This window comes from Urocitellus parryii, chromosome 5, assembly GCF_045843805.1.
Source record: "Urocitellus parryii isolate mUroPar1 chromosome 5, mUroPar1.hap1, whole genome shotgun sequence".
NCBI lineage: Eukaryota > Metazoa > Chordata > Mammalia > Rodentia > Sciuridae > Urocitellus > Urocitellus parryii.
Window position 1 is genome coordinate 136,704,256 of NC_135535.1, and position 17,235 is coordinate 136,721,490.

At 37.1% G+C, this 17,235-nt stretch overlaps 1 protein-coding gene across 4 annotated transcripts in view; it reads left to right on the top strand.

Moving 5' to 3' along the window:
• Positions 1-17,235, top strand: part of Rnls (renalase, FAD dependent amine oxidase) — a 430,557-nt gene that overhangs the window by 321,064 nt on the left and 92,258 nt on the right. The window contains exon 7 of one of the 4 annotated variants that reach the window (XM_026408975.2): positions 7,213-7,298. The exons of 2 other annotated variants lie outside the window; for them this stretch is intronic. In XM_026408975.2, the coding sequence (XP_026264760.1) occupies positions 7,213-7,254 (42 nt within the window). In that variant the 3' untranslated portion in view covers positions 7,255-7,298. Of the gene's footprint in view, positions 1-7,212; positions 7,299-14,791; positions 16,216-17,235 lie in introns of those variants that run through there. One more of the 4 variants, XM_026408973.2, reaches the window with a different exon arrangement.

Consider the following 17,235-nt stretch of genomic DNA (forward strand, 5'->3'; position numbering starts at 1 on the left):
ATAAAAAGTGATCAAGTACTTTCTCATGCTACAACATGGATGAACCTTGAAACCATTCTGCTAGGTGAAAGACGCCAGTCACAAAGGCTGCATCTTGAAAGATTCCATTTTTATGAAATATCCATTATAGAAAAATCCAGAGAGAGAAAGCAATTTATTGTTTGCCAGTGGATATGACTAATGGAAAATTTCATCTTTGTGTAATTTATTACATACAAAAAACGAAGAAATATGGAAACAAGTCAGAACACAAAAAGATACTGAATATCATTGGTCATTAAGGAAATGCTGTTTAAAACTACCATGAGATACCATGACATACCTACAAGAACGATTCAAGTCAAAAATTCTGAAGATGCCAAGTACTAGAAAGGAAAGGAAGCAACTGGAACTCTCATGTATCACTCTTGAGAATGCAAAATGGCACAGCCACTTTGGGAAACCGTTTGGCTGCTTCTTACAAAGTTAAATATACGCTGTAACCTAGTGACCCCATTCTCTGGGATGAAATGAAAATACGCATCCACACAAAACCTGTACGCAAATGATCGTAGCAGCTTTATTAATAATTGCCCCAAACTGAAAATAACTCAAATATTCATCACCTGATAAATAGTTTAAAATTATTGCACATTCACAAATTTAAAAAAAAACTACTTAGTAATAAAAAAAAGAACAAACTGGTAATTAATACATAAGTGAATCTCAGAAGCATTATCTAAATGGAAGAAATCAGACTCAAAGTCTATTTATATGACTTTCTGGAAGAGACAAAAATGGATTGGTAGTTGTCAAAGACTATGATTCCAAGGACGGATTAACTTCAGAGAAGAAGGAGGTTTGGGGAGGTGATGGAAATGTTCTCTATGTTGTTTATAGTGGTGTTTACACGACTGTATCCAGTGACAAAATTTGTAGAACAGTCCATATAAAAGGATAGATTTTACTGTATGTTAATTGTACCTCAATTAACTTGACTTTAAAAACCACCTGTGCTTTGTGTCCTCCATTATTATCTCTCTGCGGAGAAGAATTGGCTCTTATTTTCTCAGTACTAAACGTGGAAGGAAGGCTACTTCTAGATCTCAAGATCAGAATGGCTTCCTTCTTTTTGTGGCAGTCTCACAGCCCAGACATAAGGCTGTTGGGTTACTTCAGCATGTATGAGAATCAAAGAAATGTCAGTGGGCAGACTGCAGGGTAGTTCAGAGGAGATAGGATGGGGAATGGGAGAAAGGATGCAGGATTCATTCAGTGGGGAACTAGGCAGCTGTTGGCTTAATTGAGGGAAGAAATAGTGGTAAGGCTCCATTGAGGAGGAAAGCTGATTTTCACTTTATCTCTAGATTGGCCATTGAAAGCATTTTTTGGCCCTCTGTATCCTAGAATCTCAAGCAATTGGGTCTTTGAGAGATTGTAAAGGAGCATTCATATTTAGGTGAAAACCAAAAGATTCCAAATCTGTCGTATGTGTCACCTATCAGAAAGGAAATGGATTTTGAACCCTCACAGCTTTCATAGTGTTCAGCAACTACTAGGAACAAAAAGAACTTTGAAGAATTAATGAATGAACATGCTAAAACTTGCTGAAGGGCAGAACAATATTCTATAAAATTAAAAATGCTAAAGGGAAATTGATACAACTATTGTTTTTTCTGTTATTACTGCAACAGTATTAGAGAAAGCCATATCTTATTCTTTATTGTATGCTTGTTCTGAACAAATGCTCATCAAAACAGACTACTCAGTATTTTCAGGACCTTAAAAGATAGAATAGATCTAAACAGATTCAATGTAGACCTCATCAGTTAAATATACAATTTCAGCAAAGTATATCCTTTGCAGTTTGAACCCACTAAAGCTGCTACATGGATCATATAATTGATTTGTGGCACATTCTGCCTGCATCTACCCAATGGTTTATTAAAATAGAATAGACAAATACCAATAAACTGAAAAGCTCCACTGAGAATTCAACCCAACCACATCACTTTCTTCATATCTAGGGTATTGCAACCAATAGTGATTTTATGGCAGCTCCCTAGTTCCCGACTCAGAGCTTTGTAGCCAGGAGTCCATAATATAAGCAATACTTTCCCTAAAGCACGACAAAGAAACGGGATTATGAAATCACCATTAAATATAATAGAACACTGGAGAGATGGGTAGAACAGAGGAAAGATAAAATGATGAACTACAACACATAACAACCAATTAAAAATGTACCATCTTTGCAGAAAAGCACCTATGTATTGATAAAACTGTTTATGAGTATTAAGTACTATAGCATAAAACAATACAGGACTGAGACCCTCAAAAATCAGTGACCAAAAGAGGTACAACATTCAAAGAAATAAGACTAAAAGTAGTCTAAGTGGTATAATCAGCATCCCAATTTTATCATTATTATCCCAGTAAATCAGTTATCTTCAATAATATGCAGTGTGTGGTTAAGAGATCATCTTTATCATCATTTTTCTTAATACTATAGCAAATGTTTTTCATGTGTATATGACATCTGTCATGCCATAATAATTGAGCAGAGAAAAATGTTAAGGAATAATTTTAAAAAGATAGAGACATAAATTGGCCAGGTCACCCAGAAAAGGCGATTTCTTTACTCTCTGACACCTATAGCTTTCTAGGATATATTTGCTTTGTCCTGTTGTTTTTAGGATGGTGGCAAGTTCAACATAGTAGCGACTGCATGGTAGAGCAAATCTGCTCACCTTTTGGCAGCTGGGAAGAAAGAGAGAGGAAGATGAGGGGCTTTACCTCTTAAAGGCTCCATCACTTCCCAACAACATCATGGACTGGTGACTAAGCCTTCACACATGGGCTTTTGAGGGATACTGAATCAAACCATAACACTCACACACTTTTCTATATTGTACATACTTTTCAAGGTATTCTTGATAATAGCACTTAATGAGATGAGATCTTCACTTCCTATATGAAATTCAGGCTGATTCAATATTCTTGATGCCTTTGCCCAGTGTCTATAGATAAAGTGATCCAGAAGCAGGCGGGTTCTACTCTCTAGGAGTGATGATGGATAGGTGACAGAGTCAGGATGGTGGATAACAGAATAATTGTTGATCTGTGTACAGCAATTCCTCACAAAGAGGTTTAGAGTGGTGAGGTATCAAGTGTGATGAAATAGAAGGCTAATAGCATAGATACTCAGAAAGAACAAGAAAAATATAGAGTCTGAGAAACCAAAGAAAATTAAAGGAGAAAAATATCTACCACATTTAGAGACCCTTTGAATGCTGAAAATTTAAAACTTTCAACAGTTTCAGTTCATTTTTTGTTGGCCTGCCTGCATACATTCTTTGAACAAACATTTATTCAATGTACAATAGAGTAACAGATACCAGGAATACAAAGATGAATAAGACACAGCCCCCATGGCTTGCTATTTCTGAGGACTCAAAGGATTTCAAACGTGAAACGTCTCTTACCAAATTGCATTCTGATGAGTTAAGTGTAGAAAAATCAGCAACATTTTATTGGATTTTTATCAAACCCCAGAGGGTTTTTTTTTAATAGAAGAAAGGGATAGGAACATTGCATTTTGAATCTGGCTGGCAGAAAACATCTTGTATGTTAAAAGAAACAAAAATCTGTATTCAACTTTCATGTCCCAGATCTTCTTTCCTGGATCATGGAAATGTACTTAATGATTGATAGTATTGTTCACTGTTGACACACTCTGAAGTCCCATCTTTCTCAGGGTGCTTGGACTAGTTCCCTATCTATAAATATGTAAACAGATATTTTCCTTGACATCAGAGTAAGGTCTGGTCTCTTTTATTTATTTATACTTCTCCCTGTTTTTATAAACAGGAATGTGATTAATGCTATAATCAATGCCTTGAGAATATAGTAAGAATGGGGAGATACATACAGAGAATCAATATGAACCACCCTTCCCCTGTAAGACACACGCAATTTTAAGGTATGTATTTATGCCACATTTAATTAAGTCTTTTCTCCCCAATCCTATTTCCCTCCAAACCTTTCATGGTTACTACCTGAATATTTAGTCACAGGTGAACAAATGCAGAATGTGTTACTCTAGATCCTTGTTCCATCTAGATTAATATTTGTATAAAAGAAGCTTGTGCAGATTTCTGGAAATAAAGTTCTACACAAGATTTCATTCTATTTTTAAGCAATGACTCATCCACTCGACAACTCTGAATCTCAGTGCTGCCTGAGATTACTGAGGCTTTTTCACAGCTTACCTTAGCTCCTCATTCCCCCCAGTCCCTCTTCTAGAAAACATTCTTCAGGCTGGCAGAGACTGTTGTTTTGAGACACATCAAGCCTCACCCCAAAGCAGTGGTTTTATGCATTTTTATTTTTTGAACCAGCAAAGTCCTTCTTCATGTTGTAAGAACCAATTTAATCTTGTCATATTTTTATCCTTGTATTAGTCACTTTTCTGTTAGTATAATGAAATACCTGAGATAATTTCCTTATAAAGAGAAAAGATTTATTTTGGCTTACAGGTTTAGAGGTTCCAGTCCTTGATCAAGTGCCCTCCTTGGCTTTGGGCCTATGGCAAGGCAGCACGTAGTGGCAGGAGCTTGTGGCAGAATTGAGCCACTCGTATCCAGGAAGGGGGGGGGGGAGAGAGAGAGAGAGAGAGAGAGAGAGAGAGAGAGAGAGAGAGAGAGAGAGAGAGAAAGAAAGAGAGAGAGAGAGAAACTGAGACTGACAGACAGACACCAGAGTCCCACCTCTCAAAGGCTCCTCCCAGTAGCCACACCCTGGGGATCAAGCCTTTAACACATGGGCCTTTGGAAGACATTTCAAGATCCAAATGATAGCAATTCTATAATTAAAAATTTTTAAAACAAAAATAGAGCTATGAGAATTTTACAAAGAATAAAACTAATAGTAAAGATATAATACATTCAGCTCTATGAAAAACCTTATAATTCTTATTTTTCTCATCTTGCCATGGATTGCATTTTGGGATTCACTGCCTTTCTGCTTTGCATAGAGGCAATAAAAGAATAAGTTAACCAAATATTCAATTTCTGCTCTTTATGTACCATGGTATGGGTTGGGTTTATATTGGCAGCAGAGTAGAGGAAGGCGAGGAAGTAAGAAAGTGTATGAATCAGCTCCATACCCTCTCAGCCTTCATAACTATTCATTATTGCCAGTGTGGTCAATACCTCACACGCACACAATGGATAGGGGAAATGCCAAAGCAAGGAGATTATTACTCAGAAACTGCCCCAAGCAAGTTAGTGTATGACTAAGACAATAAGATTTCCCTGAATTTAGAGACAACTGAAGTAGAGAATCACCCTCAGATACTGAAATGGATAAAGATTTTTTTTTTAAAAGTGCACTGTATTAAAATCACAAGTGAATGACATCCCTATCTGCTGTCAAGACTTTTACATGCCCAAAACTAATTTAAGTGACCCACAGGAATGTAAGAAAGCAATAAAATTATCAACAGTCTTTTACAATGCCTGGGTTTTGTTTTAAAATTTTTGTTTTGTTTTTATATGGATTAGCTCATACAGTGTCAGCCTTTCTCCAGGGGAGATACATTCCAAGTCCCTCAGATTCCGGAAAATACAGGGAGTACTAATCTCTATATATACTATGTTTTTTCCTACACATACATACCAATGATAAAGTTTGATTTATAAATTACGTACAGGGCTGGGATCGTGGCTCAGTGGTAGAGCGCTTGCCTAGCGCTTGCCTAGCACGTGCGAGGCCCTGGGTTTGATCCTCAGCAACACATAAAAATAAATAAATAAAATAAAGGTACTATGTTCAACTACAACTAAAAAATAAATATTCAAAAAAAAAATAAATTACAAACAGTAGGCAATTAACCAACGACTAATAATAAAAATAGAACAAGATGACAAAATGCTGTAATAAAAGTTATTTGAATAATCATGACTGGCCAGGTGGTGTACACAACAGGGATACACTAGACAAAGAATGATTTTCAACCTGTGTGGCTGAAAAGGGACAGCAGGAGAAGGATGGCATGAGATTTCATCATGCTACTCAAAACAGAATGCAATCTAAAACTTATGTATTATCTATTTCTAGAATTTTAAAATTTAAAAATTTTAAATTTTTGGACCACAGTTGACCATGGGTAACTGAACCATGGGAAGTGAAACCACAAAACAGGGGCTACTAAATTACATACAGGGTTTAGTCCTATCCACTATCTCAGACATCCACTGGGGGTCTTAGAATATGTCCCCTATGAATAAAAAGGACTACTATAGACAAGAAACAGGAGATCAGTATTGGAGAACTCATATTGGATTCACATATATGTTTACATTTGGAAATAATTGAGGGATGTTTTTCACAAGCAAAGATAAAGCTTTACCAAATGTGAAGATCTTAAGAGAAAATCTAAAAATCTACAGAAGTGCCTTCCTTCCCTGTAAGTAGTGACTGTTTCAAAGGCCGAAGAAGTGCCGAGTTTTCCACCATGATAAGCTCTTCAGCAAAGGTGCAAGTGCAGATGATGAAACCACAGGACATTTTCCTTACACTAAAATGATGGATTGATGGAAAAAAAGAAAGAAAGAAAGAAAAAACACTGCATCTTAGATTCTATTTTTAATTTAGAATTTTAAAAAAATTAAGCAATTGCCCTCTAGGACCTACATCTAGAAGAAGACAGATGATGCCCAGGGTTTAGGCTACAAAAAAAATTGATTGCTGCAGCTGAATGCAGAGACTGGAGAATGTAGCTGTGCTAGCCACGTTACAGTGATATTTATTGTTTTTGTTAGTGCTTGGTTCAGAGCTCCATACGTTTTGAATCATGTTCTCGAACTCCATTTTTCCCACAAGCCCTGATATTTTTAGTGTGCAGTTTTGTTGAACTATGGCCCAGCCAAAACACCTGTATTTTATTTTCTCATGGCAGGCAGAGCATTGGTGTGACCCATGGAAAGGCAGCAGGCTGGAAGAGTGTTTAAGAGGTTATTAGAAGGAATTGTAATTGGGCTTTCAGCATCATCTTGAGGAAATGGCTCTGATGTGATCCTATTTCTTGGCATTAAAGTATCTCTGATTTGGAGAGAAGCAATGCATCAGGCTATCCTGGCTTAATGGAAAAGGAGAGAGAGAAAAAATAGTAAAGAATATGTAATTCTTTTATTTCTAATTACATGTTTGCTCTGCAATCTTCTAATCCAGGATTGGTATATAGGATTCCTCTCGAGTGCCAGCCCCAATTGACTGGTAGTGGCTGCCTGAAGCACTGAAGCGAGGAGGATGCTGAGGCCATTTCTGGGCTCAGTGGAAAAGAATGCCACAATTGATCAGTGATGTCTGTCCGGAATTGCAGCACATGTGTCACCCCGCTAATCTATGATGCAGTTGGGGAAATTTGCCTACCAAGATGAATAGTCTGGGAAGACAACCAGACTGCGCTCTGAAATCGGTACATTTACCTTTGTAAATGAACAAATCGATTCTCTGATCACCAGTCTGTCTCTGTCAGTCTCACCTGCAGCTGCTCACTTGGGTGAACTAAGAAGATGGAGAGCTTAAACCAGCAATGCTGAAGACATCAGGAGTCCTGATGCTGAGATGCCCTGTACCTGACAGGTCCTGCTGAAAATATCCTATCGATCCTTCATTCTGTCTTAACTTGATATAAATTTACTATTGTGTATTTACCATATCATGCCCCTTACCTCATTATTTGCCATATCTCATCAACAGTGAGATGCCATAAAGTTAGTACAGACCAGGACACAGTCAAGATGTAGTTTTTGTATATGTGAGCTTGGTTATCTTTGGTGGACCTACAGTGGGCAGCTGCTTGAGAGTAAATTATCAAATTATTTAAGGACCATTTGAGGAAAAACTATGTGGCCTGATTGCTGTGTGAAAACCTTTTTCTTCCCACTGAAGAGGAAAATGCATAATCTGAACTTGCAGAACAGATGTCAGTGGCTCTGAAGAAAACCCAGGAAAGAATAATTCAGTTGGGCACTCTTGGAAAAAATGCCACATTGCTAGTGTGCAAGGCAGCACCGAGGACAGATGGTGTGGGGACGAGTGTGGACATCAGACACTGACAGTTCTGAGTTTAAGAGTGATTCAGAGAAGCCAAATTCTGAATGTAAAGAAGTTTCTGCAAAGGCTTAACCAATTTATTTCTCTTTTATTTCCTTTTTATTTTCAAAAGAACTATGTGTGAATAAGTCTAAAAGCACTTTTCTAGAAAATATAAAATAAAGTTTTATGTTATGTTGACACCACTTCTTTTCTTTCTCATTTGTACATAAAATATTGATGCCTCTTCCAATTGGTGGTACTTTAGATTCAATGAAATATGGTATAATTTTGCATCTGTAACATAATAAATGAGGAAATGTAGCAGCAAGAACATGATTATTTATAGATTGTTCACATCTCTTTAATAAGCTAGTTACATCTAGGATTAGAATTTATAAGATTTAATTTTTTGGGGGGGGACCAGGAATTGAACTCAGGGGCCCTCAACCACTGAGCCACATCCCCATCCCTATTATTTTATTGATTTCTTTTAAATAAATGACAGAGGAATGCATTACAATTCATATTACACATATAGTACACAATTTTTCATATCTCTGGTTGTATATAAAGTATATTCACATCAATTCGTGTCTTTATACATGTACTTTGAATAATGGTGTCCATCACATTCCACCATCATTGCTAACCCCCTGCCCCCTTCCTTCCCCTCCCACCCCTCTGTCCTATCTAGAGTTCGTCTATTCCTCCCATGCTCCCTATCCCTACCCCACTATGAATCAGCCTCCTTATATCAGAGAAAACATTCATCATTTGTTTTTGTGGGATTGGCTAATTTCACTTAGCATTATCTTCTCTAACTCCATCCATTTACCTGCAAATGCCATGATTTTATTCTCTTTTATTGCTGAGTAATATTCCATTGTGTATATGTACCACATTTTTTTAATCTATTCATCTACTGAAGAGCATCTAGATTGGTTCCACAGTTTAGCTATTGTGAATTGTGCTGCTATAAACATTGATTTGGCTGTGTCCCTGTAGTATGCTGTTTTTAAGTCCTTTGAGTATAGTCCCAGGAGAGGGATAGCTGGGTCAGATGGTGGTTCCATTCCCAGATTTCCAAGGAATCTCCATACTGCTTTCCATATTGGCTGCACCAATTTGCATTCCCACCAGCATGGTGAGAGATAAAGGTTTAATTTTATTTTGTTGCATATGGATTTTCAGTTTTCCCAGCACCATTTGTTGAAGAGGCTATCTTTTCTCCAGTGTATGTTTTTAGCACCTTTGTCTAATATAAGATAATTGTAATTTTGTGGACACTCTGTGTCCTCTATTCGATATCATTGGTCTACCAGTCTGTTTTGGCGCCACTACCATGCTGTTTTTGTTACTAAGGTCTGGTATAGTGATGCCACCTGCTTCACTCTTCCTGCTAAGGATTGCTTTGGCTATTCTGGGTCTCTTATTTCTCCAGATGAATTTCATGATGGCTTTTCCTATTTCTATGAGGAATGCCATTGGGATTTTGATCGGAATTGCATTAAATCTGTATAGTGCTTTTGGTACTATGATCATTTTGATAATATTAATTCTGCCTATCCAAGAGCAAGATAGAGCTTTTCATCTTCTAAGGTTTTCTTTGATTTCTTTTTTTAGGGTTCCATAGTTTTCATTGTATAGATCTTTCATCTCTTTCGTTAAGTTGATTCCCAAGGTTTTTTTTTTTTCTTTTTTTCTTTTGAGGCTATCATAAATGGTGTAGTTTTCCTCATTTCCCTTTCAGAGGATTTGTCACTGATACACAGAAATGCCTTTGATTTATGGGTGTTGATTATATATCCTGCTACTTTGCTGAATTCATTTACTAGTTCTAGAAGTTTTCTGTTGGAACTTTTGGGGTCTTCTAGGTATAGAATCATATTGTCAGCAAATAGTGCCAATTTAAAAGACATGGATCACTGAGTTACTTAGTGCCTCACTTTGGCTGAGTCTGGCTTTGAACTTGCGATCTTCCTGCCCTCAACCTCCTGAGTCACTGGGATTACAGGCGTGCACCACAGCGCCCAGTGAGATTTAAATTTTGACCAGTTCACTTGAACATCATCTAGTACCATATTTCAGAAAGGTTGGTTTTAAGTAACCAAATTATGGACTTGGTGGCCCTCCAGAACTGGCCAACCTAAAATGCAGCTGCTCTATGCCAAACCAGTGAGATTGTTCTATGTGGGTAAATGTCATAGTCCAAGGTCATGCTTTACCTGTCAGCATAGGTATGGAAGGAGGAAAGGACATTCAACACATAGTCCTGATTTTTTTTCAAACTATTAACTATAGTTTTATATAAATACTCAGCCTACTTATCTGGTCCTTCTTTCTTTTCGTCTTTAGTCTCATCACCCCAGATACTTATTTATAAATTTTTAGTTAATAATTATGATGATACAAAAAAATCTATTAGGCTATAACATATAAAAATTGACTGTTTTATCATTTTTGACTTACAGAACAGCAAGTTTGTGTGGTTCAAAGTAATACATAATGAAAAGACCTTCACCTAAAGCAGTTCATAGGGATAAGAGAATAGCCCTCGTTCATCATTATTGATAGCCTTCCAAATAGCTGTTCCATTTGCTCTTTCACCCAGTTCTACAGGAGCCTTGAATAACATTTTTTGTGTAGATGTATCTCAGGAAGACCTTTATTTGATCAACTATGTATACAATATTGTATTTTGTTTTTGTACTAGAAATTAAACCCAGGGGTACTTTGTCACTGAAGTACATCCTTAGCCCTTTCTATTTTTTAAAGTTGCTAATGCCTCACTAAGTTGCTGAGGTTAGCCTTGAACATGCGATCCTCCTTCTTAGGCCTCCTGACTCTCTGGGATTATAGGGATGCACCACTACATTCAACATACGGTGCTTTTTTTTTTTTTAACTCTAAACATCTATTGCACACTTTAATAAGGGCTAGGCATTGTTCTCAAATTGAGCTACAAAGATTAGTGAATCACAGTCCTTCTAGGAGCATGTAGTCCAGGAAGAGAGACTAGGCATGGAAATAATTACAGTGCAAAAATAACAAGTAATACAATAGACATAGATAACATGTTGAAAAGGTACTTACCCTGCCTGGCAGAGCAAAAAAGACCTCAGAGAAGATGACTTTTGTACTGAGTCTTGAAGGATACACAATTTAACTTGTTAGAAAAAAGGAGGAACAGTACCATATTACCCAACAGAATGACTTCTTCAAAGCCATAGAAGCATCACAAAAAAAAAAAAGGTGTGTGTGAAGAACCTTAGTTGGAAGATAGATAGGACATGTGGCAAAGGTGAGGAAAATGGCAGGACATGAAACTTGAAAGGAGGTAAGATGCCTGTTATGACAGGCTTTCCATGTGAGAGCTTACATTTTCTTCTGCAGGTAGACAGAAATCACAAAACACATCCATGTGGTTTTAAATCCCTGAGAAATAGAACCAATTTTTTCTGTCTTGAGTTTTTGCATCAAATCCAGTCATCATCTAATTTTATAGAAACATTACCTTAGCCACTCTAGAGCAGGCAAGGGTTCTTTCTGACCAGCACTGGCCCACATATGAGCCAAAGCAACCTGGATTTCCAAGGAGTAGTTTCAGCTCTGACATCTCTCTTAAACACAGGCCTTGAGACTGTGGTTCCTCACTGTGGCTGGAAACATAGCCAAAGTCTGCATTACTATGACAGATTGTGGCTTTGACAATTACGTGCTCCTCTACTCCTTGACTTCACATGGCTGAAGGAGCTTGCCAACACACACTCTGTGTTTTCATATTTTCCTCATTGGGTAATTGCAAAATGGGTGATTCCACCTAAATGCAGTGAGATTGATTTCATCCAAACTGCAGACTGGCTAATCAGTGGCCCAGTTTTCTATCCATGTGATCTGTCATCTGGCATTTACTACTCAACTAATTAAATTACACAGCAGTGATAAATTATCAACTCGCAACTGGGCAGAACCTTTTCCGTTAAGCTCCTTCCTGCTTAATACTTACAGGTTTATGCTATGGTTTACCCGTACAGAGATGTCAGCAGGAATGTATCAAAACTTAACAACAAATGGATATTTATGTTATATGTTTATAACACATACACACACATATATGTGTGTGTACATATGAAGATGTATTAATTAGTTATCCCATTTGGGCAAATTTTCCAGAAGTCTAAAGCTAAGTGACTAATCAAACATTTTTGTCATTTTACTTTAATTGAGTATTTATGGAAATGTTTCTAAAAGTGTTGGAAGTGTGAGTCCTAGAGTCAGCCTGCTTTTTTAGAATCAGCCTCCCTATTTATCTGCTAGCTTTCTTTCTTTTAGAATCTCAACTTTGTATCTGTACAATGAGAATAATAGTGACCACCTCATAGGATTACTTGTGAATTACGTGCATATAAACATTCAATGTGCAGTGAACATTCAAGAAATGCTAGCACTGAATAATTTATGCATATTAGAATTGGTTTTTGAAAACTGGGGCCATCATTATGAACATTAATGTTGAAGGAAAACCAATAGCTGATACCTTTTGGACCTACTAAGAGCCAGAAAATTATTTGTCCCTCCACCAAAGGTTTCTCAATGCCAGGATTCTTCCCTGTCCTGTTTTGAATTTTTATACACAACCCTTGCTTTCTATAACTTAACAAGTTCTGAAATTGCTAATATTTAGGAACTTAGACATTTTCTTCCTTCCTTAGTGTTTCACTGGCAAATCAGATAATCTAACGTATTAAAATTCTGTCTAAAGAAGGAGTCAGAAAGCTCTAACTGAATACCTGTTCTCATGTTTCAGTGTCCATACTATATGCTATTTATTTTAGCCACTGAAAAATAATATCTGTTGGTTTCAAGATTATCTACTATGTGTATGATAAATGATATTGCTATAAAATGACCTCCAGAAAAGTGAAAGGATGCTCTCAATGCTATGTTTATATCTGAGTGACACAGGTGTCTAGAGGGCCATATCTTTAGACATTCAACAAGAGAATCTTAGTAACACCTCTTTTGTTAAAGCAAAACATAGCATATAAATAAAAGTGTCCATACAAAGCTTTTTTGTATTTAAAAAAAAATTGTAAAAGTATACACTAACTCAGACTATTTAGAACCCAAATCTCAGCATCCTAATCCAAATAGTATTTATTACATGTCTTGATTTTCTTCCCTGATTTTTAAACAAGTGAATCCTCATAGACCTTACCCTGTTGCTCTCCATGAAAACACTGCTAAGAGGAAGCAGAACTGCCACAGGGTAGTCTATGTGAATGATGTCCCCGAAGCTATACCACAAAACAAACCTAAATGAGACTCAATTATAATAAGTTTGCATATTTTGTTAACCTAGAGAGTTTGGGGAGCTTCCGTAGCCAACTATCTCAGTGTCCAAGATAACCATGTTCCCTTCCCACCCATTCTTCTCACTGTGGATGCTTATTGGCACCATCCATGCTAATTTTAAGAATTGTTTTTCCAGGAAATAATTTCTGTACTCCCCCTATCACTTCAAATATTATAAACCTGTTTCTATAAAATAAATCTCCACCTTCAGTTCATTCACCCCTTTTCAGCTCATAAAGTAATTAATTCTGCATTTTCAATGGACATGTTTATTGGCTTTTTTTTTATTTTGAAACACCATATCCCCACATCTGACCTCCCTGCCACCTCACTTCCTCAGTCAACCCTCTTCCCAAACACACATACAGGCACACACACCAATATCTTACTTACTTACTAAGTAATATCTTACTTACTAAGTGTACTTACACTTAGCTCACTCTTGCCCATAGACTAGGCATTTATACATGCTGCTACTTCCCCTTGGAATGGGCCTTTCTTACTTCCTTGATAGCAAAGTCAAACTTTTATGCATACATCAGACTTCTATAGTCACCTACATGGGTTGATTGCAATGAATTCATTCATTCATGAAAAGCAGTCTGCAAATGAAACATGTTCTGAAACATAGGAGGTGCTCTGAAAGCAGAAGGGAGCCACTCTCTGCCTTCATATCAGTCTTTCTTTTAGGACTAAGAGCTCCTTTAGGACAGGTGTATGGCAGTTCAAAATTCTGCTGCTCCAGTACTCAGCATAGGGCCTACCTCAGAACAGAACTCAGGAAATGGAAGGAAGAAAGGAAGGGAAGGAGACAGTAGGGGAGAGGAGGGAGGAAACGTGTCTCGGTCCTTCTGTCCTGCTATTAAGAAGATAACTTATGAACAAACAAACTTATTTTTTATAGTCCAGGAGGCTAGAAAGGCCAAGATCAAGGTGCTGGCAGATTCAGCGTCTGGTGAGGGCCCACTTTCTCAAGATTGTGCCTTCTTGCTGTGTCCACATGGTAGAAGAGACAACGTGCTCCTCTGGCCTATTTTGTAAGGGCGCTTGTCCCTCATGACCTACTCACATCCCCAAAGGACCCTCTTCCTGATACCATCACCTTGGGGGTTGGATTGCAACTAATAGTGAAGTTCAACATACTTCTGATTAGCTTGTCTAATAATTGAAAATTTAAACATTTTAAAATGTCATTGTAAACAATTGGGCTAGGAGAGCAGTGTGGGCTCCTGGTTTTCATTTTCCTTGATGTTCCTTGTGAGAAAGCCTTCTGTAAACGGGTGTTGCCAGGACAGCACAACAGAGCACAGAATGTCAATTTAAGTCTTTCCCTCCCCCCCCCCCACTTTTTCAGGTTACAAATGCTGCTGCCAACTGTCCTGGTCAGATGACTCTTCGTCTCAAACCTCTCCTTGTGTGTGGAGGGGATGGATTTACTCAGTCCAACTTTGATGGCTGCATCACTTCTGCCTTAAGTGTTCTGGAAGCTTTAAAAAATCATCTTTAGTACCTGTATTCTTATTGTCTACATTTTATTTTTGTTTTCACAATTTTCTGTTGTCAGTTATTTAGTTTCTATTTTGTTGAGAAACTTACTGGAAAATTATTCTTCACTTATGGTCATTTTTCATATAGAGTATAAAATCAATTTTATAATTGTGATAGTTATAGCCCATATAAGAATGGAAACTCTTTGTACCTTACACCTTTCCCCACTTTTCTGAATTTCTGTGACCAATCCTTACTGGAGGAAAAATGGTGCTTTAGAATGACAAATAGACTCCCCCAAAAGTTATGTTAAATCAGAAGTAACAGTTTGTGTGCCAAAACCTCTATTATCCTCTTGAAATCAGTTCTGAATAAAGAATAATCATCATGAAGACCTTGTTTTAGGTCTTCAACTATGTCCTTCAATTAACATTTTTGCAAATTACTGAACTACAAGATTTCTCCAAACCTACTATAATTTTTCTTTCTCCTTTTCAAGTTATTAAATGATTTGAATTGTAGGTTATATGTGTCATCATTTTAGGTTTGCAGTTTAAAGGGTAACTTGACTGACAGAGGAATCTACCTATAGATTTTTAGAAAATAGCAAGATTTAACTTGATTTTCCAAGTCACACAGTACTTGCTATACTTAAAACAAATCTGTCTTAATGTGAAAGATAAAAATTAAATGGAAACTGAGAGGAAACATATCAGTCTTAACATTTGTATATCCTGTGGCTGGTGCTGTTACATTTCTGTACTCTCCAGCATGTGCTGTGGCATTTAGACTGTGTCAAGTTTAATGAGTTTTTTGTTGTCCAACAAAAAAATTACTGAACCAGAAAATAGATGCACTTAAAATAGTTCAATATTTGCCAACTTAGTAGTTCAGCATATCACCCACATGCTTCAATGGCTTGACCCCATGACTTGCTGGCTGAAGAGAAATTATCCCTGGCCTTTCACATAAGCTACCTGTTGCTAATTTGAAAAACAAAATGATGAGTTCTATTTTATATCAAAAGGAAAGAAATTGTTGCAGCCTCCTAAACTAAGTTTGGCAGAAGACTTCTTACCTTGGTAGTGTTTAAGGATTTACACCTACAGGCCCACTCTTATATGTACACAAATACAGGTACATGTGGGACTTGCTTAAGTATCTACAAAGTGGATTCTGTGATCCTATTGTTTCCTTTTGGCAATTAAATGGTTAAAAAAATTAAACTAAAATGCCTACATATGGTTAACGTCTCTTATTTTGAAAATAGAGAAACAAAAAAGAAAATTAATGCAGTTTCTGGAATAAAATATTGAAAAGTAGTGAGTTTGTTTATTTGTTTGTTTTTCATCATTGTGGCCCATGTTTGATTAACATTTGTCTTTCTATTGATTTTTCTCTTAAAATGTGGTAGAAAAGTCACTCAATCTAACTTGCATTTTCTTTTTCTTTTTTTTTTTTTGGGGGGGGGTAGGTAACAGGGATTGAACTCAGGCCACATCCGCAGTCCTATTTTGTATTTTATCTAAAGACAAGATCTTACTGAGTTGCTTAGCGCCTCACCATTGTGAGGTTGGCTTTGAACTTAAAATCCTCCTGCCTCAGCCTCCCAAGCCACTGAGATTACAGAGAGCATCACTGCACTCAGCCCTAACTCATGTTTAACAGATATAACTCATTAAATTGACAGCATCCTTTAAGAACAATGCTATAATCATTTCATGAACTTACATCCTAGAAAGGAGGAAAGATTCATAAAGGGGGTTGGAATTACTTAGAGAAAGTACTTTTCTACGTCATGACTAAAAACTCTAAGATCTCTTCATTCTAATGTCACTTTGCTATTTTAAACATTTTAAAAATCCCTTTTACATTTGGATTTTCATTTGCCTCTTCCTCTTTAGAAGTTAAATGGAATATATCTCCTGCTGTCCGGCGGGCCGAATGTGTCAGATGACAGGACACTCTAAAAGACCACAGGGTGAAGCTATCAAGCTCCCCCAGTAGAATGGGGTCAGCAGGCTGAACTGGTTGCTGAGGTGTGTGTATTTCAACCCCACAAGACCACACAGCATCACCATATTTCCAAATAAGAACTTTTATTAATCAAGCCAGCCAAGGAAAGCTGCTCTGTTTTGAAAGGAGCATATTCAAGTGAGAAACGGCTTGAGCCGTGGGGTGATTTAATACTTGTTAGCTGATAAATATAGCCTTTGCCAGAATAAAACTTTATGATGCAGTGTTGAAAAGCTTAATTACTAAACTGTCTATGCACGTCTTGCACAGGCAGCAAGGGTGACAAATTATAGC